Source organism: Alligator mississippiensis, chromosome 1 (genome assembly GCF_030867095.1).
Source record: "Alligator mississippiensis isolate rAllMis1 chromosome 1, rAllMis1, whole genome shotgun sequence".
In the NCBI taxonomy this organism is placed as follows: Eukaryota; Metazoa; Chordata; order Crocodylia; family Alligatoridae; genus Alligator; species Alligator mississippiensis.
In genome coordinates this window covers 350,748,275-350,763,417 of record NC_081824.1, presented here as the reverse complement: position 1 = coordinate 350,763,417, position 15,143 = coordinate 350,748,275, and the positions used below count along the sequence as shown (strand labels likewise).

At 42.8% G+C, this 15,143-nt stretch overlaps 1 protein-coding gene across 2 annotated transcripts in view; it reads right to left on the bottom strand.

The window, feature by feature from the left end:
- Positions 1-7,410, bottom strand: part of RASA3 (RAS p21 protein activator 3) — a 211,317-nt gene extending 203,907 nt beyond the window's left edge. For both annotated transcript variants that reach the window (XM_014600460.3, XM_006272479.4), the window contains exon 1: positions 7,248-7,410. In XM_014600460.3, the coding sequence (XP_014455946.1) occupies positions 7,248-7,302 (55 nt within the window). In that variant the 5' untranslated portion in view covers positions 7,303-7,410. The remainder of the gene's footprint in view (positions 1-7,247) is intronic.
- Between the last annotated feature and the right edge of the window lie 7,733 nt (positions 7,411-15,143).

The window sequence follows — 15,143 nt, the reverse complement described above, 5'->3', positions numbered from 1 at the left end:
CTTGAGAGAAATTAGTATCAGAACAACACTAGAAAGAGACTTACTAAGTATGGGAATTATTAACATGATTCAAGAAGCTGAGTATTTATTTGTTTGCCCATCAATAAAAACTAGTTTAAAAACTACTTTAATGCAACGGGCAACACTTTCTGAAGAATGGTAAATGCTGTAGGATATCAAATGCCATGGAAGAAAACGTTAACACCCTGACAGTCAAGCTAGTAACCTAGCTAGATTTCTGAAGGCTCAAGGAGAGTCACCATTAGTTAACTGTAAACAGAGATCAAAAGAGAGCATGTTTGTCCATTAATTCTAGAAAAGGAAAAAACCAGGAAGTTATGTTCAGACTCCCTAGTGTCGTCCTGAATTAATCTGTTTTTCTGACCTACTAACCTTAGCTATTAAGGCATTCACCTTCCAGACACTCCAGAAACTGAGTCATCTTGGCTTTTGTTCCCAAATACAACTTAATCATTTTTTACATAAAACGTGTTAATTTACAAATCATGAAAGATACCAGACTGACTCCCCAAAGACTACCAGACTCTGTTTACTCGTATAAACAAGGGATAGCAAAACAACAGCTGAGAAATCTTTCCCATGCTGCATCATATGCACTTCAGCCCTCCTTGGAGGGGGGGCAATCCTTCAGGGTCAGATGATAGAATCTTCTTCAAGTCTGTTCTTTTTTTTCCCTGCTCATAGATTTGGTAAGAGCTATAGATATAGTCTGTTCCCTAGAAAGGGAGTAGGCCACAATACCTTTCATGCAGCACAGTGAACAAAAAACAAATAGCAGTGTAACTGTTTTCTACCAAACTGGAAAAAAACAAAACTTTGAACTAGTGAGCCACAAGGATAAAAAAAACAAAACCCAAACCCTGCATATACTATTCTGAAGCCTCTCAAAACTAGTCAGGCCTATACCTTAAATAATTTCTAGCACAGCAGACAATATGAAAAGCAATTTGAATTGCTTCCCCACTCTTTATACACTAAGCAGCATCAGTTTAAGCTGTACTTGTTAACATTTCAATATGTAACACTGATCTCATGAATTCCTGAATATATTCCAGGAAATGCAATTAATTTTCTTTAGTTCCATCACTTGCTGGGCTACTGACTGCAAAATAGATCATTACTCTATCATTCACACAGCATGCATTCTTCAAAGTAACTGTTTTCTAAAACATATATTAAGGAGAAAAGAAAGCACTCACTAAGAAAATGTTTTATTGCACATTTTAACTGATGCTTCTACATTTGCTTCATCTCTGTGCAGTGCACAGATTTAGTTGTTTTTACTCCTTCCACAGTGATCCATGTCAGAAATAAAGCATTCTTTCCAAACTGATAATTTCTAAAATTCAACCTGGCTTCCTCTATTCCTCTTTCTCTTCTATTTCTAAATCTGACACTGCATTACAGTATTTACAAGGACCAAAAGTACCATCTTCTCAGAGGTAAAGAGGTTTTCATTAGCAGTGGTGTAACTTGGTAGCCAGGCACTCGTGATGCCAGTTTTGCCCTGGTACCCACCACACACCTACGTTGCTGTCCATTAGTGGCCTTTGTGCTTACTGGAGAGGGAGTGCCAAGTTTTTTGTATCCAGAAGTCCTCTTTGGTACCCTCCATCTCCATCACAAAAAAAAGTGGCCGGAGGATTCAGAAGTGAGCCAAAAGGTTTACCCCAAACAATGAGGTACTGTATATGGCGAGAGCCTCATAAACTATGCCCCTCAGCACTGAACTGACTTACATGACTTTTATGAGTCTGCAAGTCATCATAAACATGACTTCTGAACACTCATTTTACAAATTACACTATCAAGAGACTAGGACATGTCACAAGTGATTCATTAATGGGAGGAACAGAAAGTCACAAGTTCAAGTCTACTCTAACATCCAATAGTTTACAGCAGTGGTCAGCAACAAGTGACCCACAGGCCACCTCCTGCCTGCAGAGGCACTGGATCCATCCCACAAAGCCAAAGGGCTCTCCCTTTGCCCAGGCCTGCAACAGGACCAAGAAGTTGGAAGGGCTGAGAAGCTGGGGAGAAGTGATGATGGTTCAGATGCATCTTCCATCTCTCTGCTCTTCCTGGTGGCAGTGTGGATGGAGTTTCCAGCTGGTGGGGAGCTGTACCCACACTGCAGAGGTGAGGAGAGGCAGAGAGAAACAACAGCACCATGGATGTTGCTTCCAACTGCTCAGCCCCAGGTTGGTTCCCCACCAACTAGAAGCGCCACCACTGCAGCCAGGGAGAGTAGAAAGCACAGGAAGAAGCGACAGCAAAGGCATAGCTTCCAGCTGTCCAGACCCAATGCAGCTCCTCACCGCCCAGACCTGGCACAGGCATAGGCACCTATGCAGTCACATGACAGAGTAAGCCATTACATACAAAAGTTTATGCATTTCTGAATGAATTAATCTTTAAGGTGCCACCCTGCCCTGCCTTCTGCCTGACTTCAAATTAACATGGTTAACTACTTCTTTCTACTCATGCTTCAGATGTGAACTTTAGACCAGAGGTTACCTGTGACAGGAAAAGATGAAGTTTGTGTGTCATTTATCAAAAGTAGTAGAGAAGTTAATCTGGTGTTATCAACAAACCTTCTTAGAACAAGGGGCAGGAACCTTTTTAATTTTGGGTCAGAAGCAGCCCAGTGCACGGTAGGTGGGTGCTAGGACCAAGCCATCGCCACTGCTTTTCCCAGCTGCTGCATGGAAAAAGCACCTAGCAGCATGCTTTTCTCCATGGCAGCACAGGGAGAGTGTCTGCAGCCAGTACTCATCCCCACAGTGGCAGGGGAAAGCAATTACTGCCAAAGTCCCACACTGTTGCAGGGAAAAATACCAGCTATGGACACTATCCTTGTGCCACCGCAGGGAAAAGCAATGGCAGTGTGTGGGCCGGGAGCGGTCCGGGGCCGTCTTTGCACACGCGGGCTGTGGCCAGCAGCCCGGGCACACGGGGTCGGAGAAGACCGGGGGCGAGCTAGAATTAGTCACAGACGCATAGTGGTTGATTTAAAGATTGCTTACTTACACCAAAGGTGGTCGTGGTGTAGGCTGGACAGTTTTCCAGGTACAGCTCCGCTTAAATCCTCGTTAGAGGACTATGACAGGTTCGTTCTCTCCCACAGAGTTGTTGAAGCTCCGTGGGAGAGAGCAAACTTGTTGTACGAACCCACGGAGTTGTTGAAGCTCTGTGGGTTCGTCTGTTTCTCGTGCAGGAAGGGATACATCTAGGAATCTATCGGCGATGGGGAGAGGCCAGAGGCTAGTCAAGCCTCTATTGCCTTTTAAGAAACGCGTTGGGTCCGTGAGGATCCGCAGCGCTTAGAGATCTTCACACAGCGTGAAGTCTCCTCCTCCTGGTGTTTGTGGAGTCCTCCAACTTGGGCGGAAACCACACAAGCTTCTTATACGGCTAGCAAGCCAATCGCTAGCCGCCACGTGTGCATAATTTAATGTGAACCAGTAATGTGGCTCGAATTTGAATACAAATGGCAGGAACTCTTTGCACCAAGCATTTCTTAGATGCAAAAAGAAATGCACTATACAAAAAAAGCTACAAATTGGCGGGAAATTCTCCGTTGCACCGGGGTTCTCTTCTGCAGCAGAAAACTCCACCATGCAAAGAAGCTGCAATTTAGCGGGAAAATAATTTAGCAGTGCCGAAGCGCACACACAAAAAAAAAATCACAACTTTGGGTTGTGACAGGCAGCAGCGGCTAAATCCTGGCACCCACCCGCCTCTAACCCAAACTAGATGCATCTGGCTGCTGAAGCCCTATGTTTGCAGACTGGACCTGGCCCATGGGACATAGGTTGCCAACCCCTACCTTAGAATAACATCAGTTTAAATGTTCATGGCTGTTTTTCAGCTGCTGGTGAGTACTCAAGATCTACATGCTGACTTAAACAAACAGTTCTTGAAGTCAGTAGGCCTCTGTGTAATCAAAATAAGGTTCAACCATTACCAAACAGCCTGCTATACCGGGCCTAAGACATTACAGCAACATGCAATATGGGAAACCCCAAAAGATACATAGGATTGTAGCACTATTATTTTATTGCTTTAGGACAACTTGCTTAGCAGTCTTCATGTACTAAGAGGGGCTTATAGATAGAAATGCAGAACTTTATAGTAGCTGTATAATTTTACATAGCTTGAAACAACAAACATGCAAAGGGTTTGTTTGTTTTACACTAAAAAACTAAGTTCACGAATCTGGAGTCCTAAAGGGACTACTATTTTCTATTCTGCTTCCTACATAACAAAGGACAAAGAATTCTGGATATGTACTTTGCTTTTCTTTCTGTAATTGAATGTCCAAGCTAGTCAAATGGCAAAATGACCACAAGCCAAGAAGAAAAAAAAGATAGCAATTACGTATAGCATATTTATTAACAATAAGGTACAAGTTATGTTGCCAAGCAGAAGCACTCTCTCTGTAGTTTTTCCAACCAATCATCTGCCACAAGTCTTATGTTGCTTCCTTTCAGGTTCTGAAACACTGACTCATGGAATTATCAGAGCTGCACACTTCCTCAAAGTACCAATCTTATAGGAAGTGTTTGTTTAGTCTTACATGACACATTGTTTTGTTTATGCATCAAGGATTCTGGCAAAATTAATTTTCAATGAAGATGGACCATAAGAATACAGTAGCAGGAAAAGGTAGCCAAATAAGAACAGATTAACTCAGATCTTCAATAGCATATAGAGTGTATTTTTTTCCTTTTTGCTCTTAGGCTGCTTTCATGTCTCAAATCATTTTATTTTAAAAAAATAGAAGTGTTATGAACAGAAACAGATAGATAATGAGATGTCCCCCTCTCTCTCCTGCTAATCAAATAAAAGATCTGAGTAACAGGTAGAGTAGTAACAACTCCGCACTCTCTCAAAGCCCTCAAGTGCAGGTCACAAAGGAATTTATTTTGTCACCCTTCCCCACCCCCTCTCCAGTCTATATAAGGCCATTTGGAGATGGGTTGAGTTGTACAGACAACAATACGGCTATGAGGAAAACAAAAGTGCCATTCTCTACAGAAGAAAATAAATCTATTGCAAGAATAAGACTAAGAGGAGATCATGTCCTAAAGAGAGAGAACAGCAGACTGAAAGTGAATCCAAACCAGACTAAGGTAATGCTAACCACAATGGGGAAATGGTTAGAAAAAAACAGAACATTATACCATATCCCGTTAAATGTTATTAGAACTGATATCCCATCTTTAATTCTGGATAAATCAAGGAGCATCAGTAGTGGTCCCTTCATCCATCATCCGTGCAGAGCTTCCTAAAGGAAACTAAGTTTTTCTTCCTGATAAGACCATGCCTTGGCTTCTTTCCACTTCTTAAGGTAGCAAGTAGGAACCCTGAAGTATCCTAGCAAGATTTAGCAAATCAGAACTGCCTCACATCAAATTACATGTTTTCAGGTCATTTTGAAAATTGAAGTAATCCTGTCAGACCTATTCTGCTGAGAAGACTTTCATCTCTGTGAGAATGCACTGATGTCCAAAATGATGTTCAATGTTTGTTTGTTAAACAATCATTATGCCAGCATTTCTTCAGGAATGGCTTCCATGGGCGTTGATGAATACAGCTTTGGGTTCCTTACTAGTGAACAAAAGAAGGAACAAGTTGGCTTCTGTGTACATTTACTACCGCCCTCTACCGTACAAAGCAATCAACTTTGATCATGTACATATTACTGCTCTCTGCTACATTAGGATTACTCGTAACTCATCAGGTACATGCGGGGAGAGGATTTGATCTTTTATTTTTTTAAAGCAGCAGAAGGTACCTAGTATCAACAACACATTCATAGCCTCTGACTGCTTTATCTGTAGATAAGCGGTGATGAATCACTACTGTAGTACTGCATAATCAAATCCATTAATCTAATAGGGTTTCAGATACTGAAACCTGTAGTAGGATTATTTTTGGTGGATGCTTTAATCAAATTAATCTCAAACCTTTTAGCTTTTGTTGCTAAAATTAAATCTCTGTCAGGATCACCATATTCTAATTATGGCAGGCATCTACATAAGGTAATACCAGTTATCCTTTCAGTGAAGCATAGTCAGGGTGTTACTACCTGAACCATGCTTCTCTCCCATGCAAAATGGTAGGAAGAAGCAATGGAGGAAAATTCTTATTTCTTTAGTCCAGTCTTATTAAACGAGGAATGAATGGGCTAGCAATAAGACCATCAGTAAAGATATAACACGATATCTTTTAACTTGAAAGCAAGTCCAACTCCCTCGTAGAGCACAGACTCCCTGAATACATTTTTGGGAAAAGTGACAAGAAATGCCCGCACACCAACTTCATTCATAGAATGAGAGAAAAGAAGGGTTGGAAGGGATCTCAGGAGGTCATCTAGTCCAACCCCCTCCTTCACACTGCCGTCGCATTTCACCCTAGTAGTTGCAGATTCTGACTTCTCACAATGGGTCAGAACAGACAGCTCACCTACGCCCCGCTCCGTGACATAGGTGGCATGCCTCATGCAAATCAATTTTCCCTGCAACAAGACATTTCACTTTGTCCGACACGACCGCTGGCAACAGCAAAGTCGCTTTTGCAATAGCTCGCCAGCATTTCCAAAAGGCCCCAGAGAGAAAACCGAGGGGAACGAGGCACCTGACCCCCTTCCGCTCCCAGGAGGATCCCTGGTGGGCACTTCAGGCCCCCTGGTTCCCTTTGACGTTCGGAGCCTGCTGCCATGTATGGGGGGGGGGGGGGGGGGGGATAAAAAATAAAATCGAAAAGGGGAAAAAACTAAAGCGCTGCCCTTGGATCCGGGCTTCGTCTTCCTACCCAGACAGGGAGCTGGACTCTCCATCCTTGGGGGGGTTTAAGAGCCGGCTAGGCAGAACCCTGGCTGGGGTGATTTACTTAGGGCTGGCCCTGGTCGGAGCCGGGTGCTGGACTCGGTGACCTCGTGCGGGGCCGATGCTGCGAGGGGAAGGAGGGATTTCCCGGCCAGTCAGAGCACTGCCGAGGGGAGCCGAGCCGAGCCGAGCCGAGCTGCCCGCTCACTTTCTAACCCTGCGGTCTGGGGACAGCGCTTCTCCCCCAGCACCCCGGGGCGCCCGGCGTGTCCCGGGGCAGGGGGCTGCACACCCCGCCGCCCCCCAGGTGCCCGGGCTCGCAGGGGAGGCTGCAGCATCCCCCACTTCGCAAAGGAAGAAACTTCAGGCACTTTCTTGCAAGGCGGCCCCTACCTATTTTGATCCGGACGCTCTGAAAGACCCGCAGCCCCTCTTCCTCCACCGCCATGGTGCGCTGCGCCCAGCTCCGTCTCCAGCCAGCCAGACGCAGCCCGCGGCAGTAGCAGGGGCGAGGCGAGCAAGCGACTCGGTGCGGTGCGGCGCGTACAGAGCGCCTGCCGCCAGGGGGCGCGGGGAACAGCGCGCGCCACCCCGCCCCCCCGGCTCAACATTCCCCGCCGCCGCCGTCTCATTGGTCAGTGGGCGCCCGGCGTCGCCGCTCATTGGTTCGGTCGCGCGGGGTGCCTCCCCCTGAGTGAGACTGCAGCCTCCAGCCAACAGACCCAGCCTTCTACATTCCCTCCTCTCCCGCCGCCGCTGTCTCGTTAGTCAGCGAGCGCCCGGCCTCGCCGCTCATTGGCTTGTTCGCGCGGGTGGCCCCACCCCTCCGCCCCAAGCGCGAGGAGGGAGGGGGAACTCGAGCTGCGGGGTTCGTTGAGTGGCGCCCCGCGCTAGGGGGCAGGGGCAAGCCGGCGAGCCCCAGGGCAGCAGGGTGGCAGTGTCGGGGCAGCCTCGGGTCTTCGCTGAGCTGTGGTGCTGGGCAAATGCAAGTCCCAGTGGCAGAGCCGGGAAGCTGGTGCTAGCGGGAGAGAGCAAGGAACAAGCTGCCCTGGCTCTGGGAGCCAAACATTGGGCTCCAGGAAACTGACAGCTGCCCCAGAGTGGGGGCACTGTATCATTCTGGTATCTTTTATTAGACCAACTTAAATAGTTGGAGGGAAAAGTTCCATAACAAGCTTTCGGGTTTAAAAAGCTTGCTAGGAAAAAAACTTTTCCAACTATTTAAGTTGGTCTAATAAAAGCTATCGGATTCACCCAAAGAACCATGTCTTCCTTCCGCCTCAGACCAACACAGCTACAGCCTACACCCCCTTGTATCATTCTGGTTTAAATGTCAGTGGTTTTTTTTAGTAGCTCTGTTTTTAACCAGGTCTGGAAACCTTTTTGGGTAAGGTGGTGTGAAAATGCAATCAATGCTTATTAACAATGAAGGACAATAATACCAATTATTATAAAGGAGAAGGTGAGCAAGCTTTTCTTCAGGAAATGTTCCTAGTCCTTTTCTTCTCCAAGACTGGCCTTGGAAGGGTAAAGTGGTTGTCAGCATTTAAGGGAAGAACCCCATGGGGTAGGTTCCCTGCTGGAGCAGAACCGTGAAGGAGCCCAGCCAGACACCCAACAGCTGAATACATCCGTGATTTGTTTGTCAGCTCTATCCTGAGCAAATAAATAATTTTTTTTTACAACTATCTGCTTGGTCTAATAAAAGATATCACCTCTACCACCTTGATGGCTCTAGCCCAAATGCTCATCTCCATAACTTGTCCCAAGATCCTGATGCAAGAGACAAAGATTCGTTTTATTCAGTGGGTTCTTCTACTAAACTGAGCGCATGGTTGGGACAGACTTAGACAAGCTTTTGAATGAAAAGTGTTTTCATCTGTTGTGATCCCAAGATCCTTAGACATTTGAGAACAGAGGCAAAAGCCTGTTCTGCGGGCCTGTCCAAAAAATAACTAAAATTGCCTTGTGTTGCCGCTACACTCCCTAATCAGACTACGTAGTTCAGAAGCGAGAGAGAGAGAGAGAAATAGGTGAAGGTCAACCTGAGCTTAAAAAGAGAGTCAGTGGGTTAGTAAGAGACTGTTTTGATGTCCTCATTTTTTCCTTCTACAATCTTAAGGCCAGTACGCTCTTGCCTGAGGCAGGAAATTTGGGGGAGGAAGATAGATAAAGATCCAGACAAGCTGAGAAGAATAAGGGTCTTTAGTCCTGTCGTTGTCCGGAATATATAACTTGAAGCAGTGGAAATACTGATTTCTTGATGGATACGTAATGTTGAAAAAAAGAGAGTTTTAAATAGCAATTGGTAACTCCTAGCTATTACGGAAGCCTGGGGTCTGCAGAGAGGAAGACCTTGAGCATTTCCGTGTTCCCTGCAAGCAGGTATGCTCCTGACTCCAGGAGGAAACTGCCAAGGTTAGAAATTGAGAAAAGGAAGCAATAAGTATTTTGGGGAATTCTCTGGTTCAATCCTCTTTGTCTATGCAGCCAAATTATACTTCTCACTTATAAGATTAGAGATTCTCAGCATGCAAATCCTCTAAGTGCTTCATAAAATCCTCCCCTTATGAAGGGAGTCATATTAAAATAGCTTATATTTGTAATTCTTTCAACATTGATGAAGCATAGCAACCAACTTGATTCATAAAATGCTGCACAAGCATGGAAACTAAGCCATTTTGATTATACACAAGTGGGCAGGCCTCACCTTTTCTATGCTACAGGACTTATCATTAACATAAAGTAGAGACACAGTGATTTATTAGTAGGGAAAAATTATTTTATGTCTCAGTAACAGGTACTACTGAAAACAATAAGCCTATAGCGAAACATGCTTCCTTTTTCTAATTGTTAAATACTCCACCTCAGAGAGAATATTTTACCTCTTCCCATTCCCATTTTCATGGGTGGCATTAGACCATTTGCTAAATAAAACTGACACATTTGCTTTACTTCCCAATCCTGCCACTTCTCTACCTCATGCAATTTCATCCAAAAACTGAATGTTAAACTTCTTTCTCTTGCAAGCCTCATTCTTAAGGCTTACTTCCTCACAAGAATCAAATTCTAAATAACTTGTTTTAGACTCATTTTCTGCATCTCTGCTGTACCAGAAAGAGCCAGGAGGCGTCACTAGTGTTGGTAAAGTACAATTAATATGTATATTTTTCCTTTATGCCAAGCATTACTCTGTTCTTAGATAAGAGTTGTGGGGCCATATTCTGTTGTGTTTTACATCTAAAAGCAAAACAAGTTACACAGGAATAAGTACAGGTACCACATAGCTCATAATCCATTATGGTTTACTGTGGGCCACAAAAAAAATTGTGCTCATCTGTAGTCATATTTGAAACATACCAAAAGTGTTTATCATTAATAACGGCTTGTTGCAGTTATTAATGATCTAAATGGCCAACAGCATCCTCTATCTGACAGTTACAATAGCTCCCAGCTTCAGCGCTTAAAATAAGGCTCCACTGCACAATTTTACAAGCCATGAAGGGAGGACTCCAGGCTCCAAGGGTGCCATAAGCCTGAAATATTGCTAAAATAATATTTCCTTCTACACACTATCAATGCGTGACACTCTCAAGTTGGCGTTAGATGTGTCCATGCAGAAAACTCACTTTTCCCGAAACAGTATGGTTTTGAATGGTCTTAACTTTAAAAGAGATTGAAGCAATATGATAATCTAATTAATTGGTGAGGAGCCTAAAAAGTTCTATTGGATGTTTTGTTACAACCTCTCTCCATCCCAAAGTATCCATTAATTTCCAAACCACACCAATGCATACCAGGTAGCAGCACTGTAGTTTTTTGGTTTTGCTTTGTTGTTTGTTTGTTGTGCTGTTGGGGGATTTTTTGGGGGGGGGGGAGAGGTTCCTTCAATGTTGCTAGTGAAGATCAATCTATGGAGGGAAGAGTCGTGACCTGAACTAGCTGAACAAGAGATTTAAAACAAAACAAAACAAAACAAAAAAACCCTACCTGGGTCTTTATTCCTATCAGGTTTATTTATTAGGAGAGCCCTCTTCAAAGTAAAGCACACCCCATTTTTTAGGCGAAGTCTAACTGAGCAGCTGTAACTCATTTAACATTTCCAGGCAGGATCAGACTACTGGTAACAGGGTTGATGTTTGTGTCATACTTTGCCAGCCCATTATAAACTGCCAGAAAAGCCGTAAATCATATTTAGAAGATGTAATAAATACCAGTAGTTAGAGATGGGGAAATTAACGCAATCCACCCTAATAAATTTATCTTCACAATATTCCTGTGTGGTAGAGAGGCAGCAGCATCCCTTCCCTGATATTAAAAAGAATGCAGGCATACTATAACTTGCCCAGTGTCACAGGAAGTCTGTGGAACAGCTAGGATTTAAACTCAGATTTCTTAAAGCTTAATCTGGTACCCAAACCACTAGACCTAGGTATAAAAGAATAGAAGAAATTTCCAAAAGCTCTGTAGATTCCATTAATTTAATAAGAAAAACTAAAAACATTATGACCACTCAGGAAGAACTGTCACCTTCTTACATTTTAATTAGTGAAGATATTAAGAATCTTTATAACCCACCAATTAACATCTATCACGAGGAACAACAAATTTGTCTCCTTGTGATTTTTAGCAACTACTTTCCATTTGACCTTTTCCCTTGACAATGCTCCTTGTGTATCATCCTGTCAGCCTCCTCCCTGCATTCTGTTTTTCTTGATGCATGCCTAAACTACTTCATCTTTAATTTCTTGCTTTCCCAGTAACAAGTACTCCTGATGCACTGTTTTCATTTCAGTGGGTTAGTCTGTCTTTATTTCCATTAAATGAAATCTTAAGGAAATATGGAAAGCATATTTCTGGACACCACATGAAACAGGGTGTAAAAGGTTATAGGGTCTCATGAGCTCCAGTTAAAAGCTAGCATAATTTTGCAATGATTCAAAGTTGATACTATCTTCTATCTGTTCTGTGACCTATATGAAGAGTTGATAGTTTCAGTCCAGTTCTTTGTGATGAATGTACTCATCTCAAATGCATTCGTAACTGGAACAAACAAGCACCCTTCCTGGCATAATCTAGATGGGTTAGACCCTAAACTTTACACAACACAAATAGACCTGTTCTTCAGACAGACCTCAAGGCATTTGATTTTCTGGCTGGTTTTTCCTCCTAAGGTGTCAAGAACTTAAAAGTGATATCATTAATATCAGTAGAGACCGGTACTTTCAGCACTTGGTCATGATGCAATAAAAGCTATAAATAGTAGGCTTATGCGACGTGTCTAATATTCACTTCGGTTTTGGCCAATTCGGGGGACAGCGATTCGATTTGGTGATTCGAATCACTGTTCTGATTCGCTTCGGCCGAATCCGATTCAGAGATTTGGCTGCTGATGAATCTCTGAACCAGCCACCTACTCTCCTAGCCCAGCAATTGCTGCCCTGCCCACCCCAGCTCCCACCGCTTGTTAAAAAAAGCCCCAACTCACTGGGTGCTGCTGGGCAAGGGGCAATCCCTGCTGCACCCCACCACCCCACGCTGCATGGGGGGGCTTTACATGAGCCCCCCGATCCCCCCCTCGCTCCCCCAGCCCCCCCACAGGTGCCCTGCCCAGGCCAGCTCTGGCCCTTTAAGAAAAAGGGTGCCCTCACCCCTAGTACCTACCAGCTCCAAGTCGGCTGCAGCTCCCTTCTGCAGCCAGCAGGGACTGCCCAAATCAAAGCTCTCCGAATCTTTTCCAAATCTTTTTTAAAAATCAATTTGGACCTTTAAATTGGTCCCCTGATTCAATTCAGAGATTTGGCCACCAAACTGGACTGAATCTCCTCTGAATCAAATCACCACCCAAAGCTTCGCAGAGCCCTAATAAATAGGTATCACACATGGATATAATGAAAATGTTGGAAACAGTTCTGTGGTCCCATATGAACTGGCCAGACAAATTTGCCTTTATTGTCTCTGGAGTATAGCAACTCTCTTTATTGTCTCTGGAATATAGCAACTAGAAAGATCCATAAGCATTTCTGTAAAGAGCGCTGAGACCTTCCTTTCTTCCTCTCAATACCCAAACTCAAATGTATGGTAAAGACATCCAAAATAAAGTAGGGTAATCACTTCTTTGAGCCCTTCTTTGTTAAGATGCAAAATCAAGTTCTGCAGTGGTGCATTGCATATATTTGTATACAAAATGTATGCAGCATGCAATTTACAGGTACTAGCAGTCTGATAATAATGAAAAAAGAATCCAGGCAAAGTGGAATACTTCTTTTTGGATCTGAATGTCTCTTAACAACAATGTATTTCAGTGCTTTTCTTTATCTGAACTGTATGGGTTTATGTACCAGCTCTTCAGAGGATTTTTGGGTCTAATTTAAACTACAAAGAAGGTCATTTACTGTGACTCATTTGTGCCCGGCAAGAAAATCACTTCCTTTCAGTGATCTAGATGATAGCTTTCTCTTGAGAGGAAACATAAATTTTAAAAAGTTTTTAAATCTCCTTTAACATAATGCACGAAGCTAACAAAACAAGAACCTACTTTCAGGGTACTGTTGTGGTGTACCACAACACTGCTATATTTTTTATATGTTTACTCATTCTCAACATTTTTGGACATCAGTCTCACCACAATCACCAGAAAAAGAAAGGCTCCTACTACAGCACATCACGTTACACACATAATGGAACACTTGAGAAGCCTGTACAGCAAAACACACATTTTGACTCTTCTATAGGAAGAGCAAATTGTTCCAAAAAGCAAAGTTTTCCAGAATTCAAAGAAATGAAAAGTGAAAAATTAATAAAGATAATAAGAGCATCGTGACTGTACTTTCAGCTTTGCCACTGACTTTCTGTGTTATCCTAGGCAAATCAGTTCCCAGCTATGTCAGTATCTCTTTACCTTTTTTCGGTGTTTTGAGTTCTACAGTTGAAGAGTTGTAGGTAAATACTAAATATTATTTATTATAAAGCATGATAGTTTTAGGGACTGGAAAGCTGATAACCAACTTCAAAACTAGGAAAATGACAGAAATTCTGGTTGTTTCATACCAGAGTGTTTGGTCCTGTTAGAGAGGAAATTAAACGAATGCCTGCAATTTAAACAGTCTTTGGGGGCAAGAACAATTTTTGGCCAGACATTTACAAAGTGTTAGTGCACTGTGGTCCTAATCCATGACAAGTGCCAATAGGTGCTACCACTAATACAAAGAAATAATAGTCATCAAATACAAGATAGCACAGCATTTGCACCACATTTCTATAAGTATATAAACTGAGCATGGCACCACAATGTCTTCTTAATAGAAGGCTATTTATTTGGGGGAGGGTTGGGAGATTTTTTTTTATGTTAATACAATGGTGACTAAACAGTGATCTGGTGGTAAGATTATTAGGTATGTTTTGTTTTGTTTTTAAAAAGTCACTCACAAGGCACCATTAAGAAGTGACTATTAAGGAGCCTTCAGAGATGTGATATCTGGGTTTAAGAACAGTCTTGGGAACCAAGAACTCCTGAGTTTTACTCTCATGTTTTGTAAACATGATTTGTGACCCTGAGTAAGTTGTTTAACGTCACCCGTCTTTCCTCTTCTATAAAAGGGAGATGATAATACGTATCCACGTTACAGATGGATTGTGAAGGTTAACTAGATATCTGTAAAATGCTTTGCACAAGATTGAGGTATTGTAAAAGTAAAAAAAAAAAAAAAAAAAGCTAGGACCTAAATATAGATTTAAGAGTGTAACATTAGGTACCTAGAGCTAAAAAAATAGCTTAAGTATTATTGACATAGCTTTGCAATGTTTGTCTTGTAACATTGCTTCAAGGCAAGGTTGTATTAAGTTATGACAACAACATAGCAGGATACAAAACTGCAGCAGAATGGCACATTGCAGCTCTCTACAACTTAATTTGCTGCCATTGTGACTCTCTTCAAGCCCAAAGATCAATTCAGAAAATTATTTAACATTAAGCATGTTTAATTTTTCACTATGACTTCACCTGTGTAACATTATGCAAGTGTGTGAATGTTTTGCAGGATCAGAACTTCTGGAATCATAGCTTATCATGGCAAAACACTGGTAATTTGTTAGAGAAGGGAGGTCTACAAAAATAACAACTGTTGGCTGGTGGTGGTGTTATAAACCCACAGTAAGGGTACTGGGTTTCCTCAAAATAGTTCTAAAATGAATCTCCCAAATTATAATGGCCTTATCTTAACACCATGCCGTTGTTGTGTCCAATTACTGTTGTCTGGTCTTAATAACAGACAGAGCACCAACTGAAAA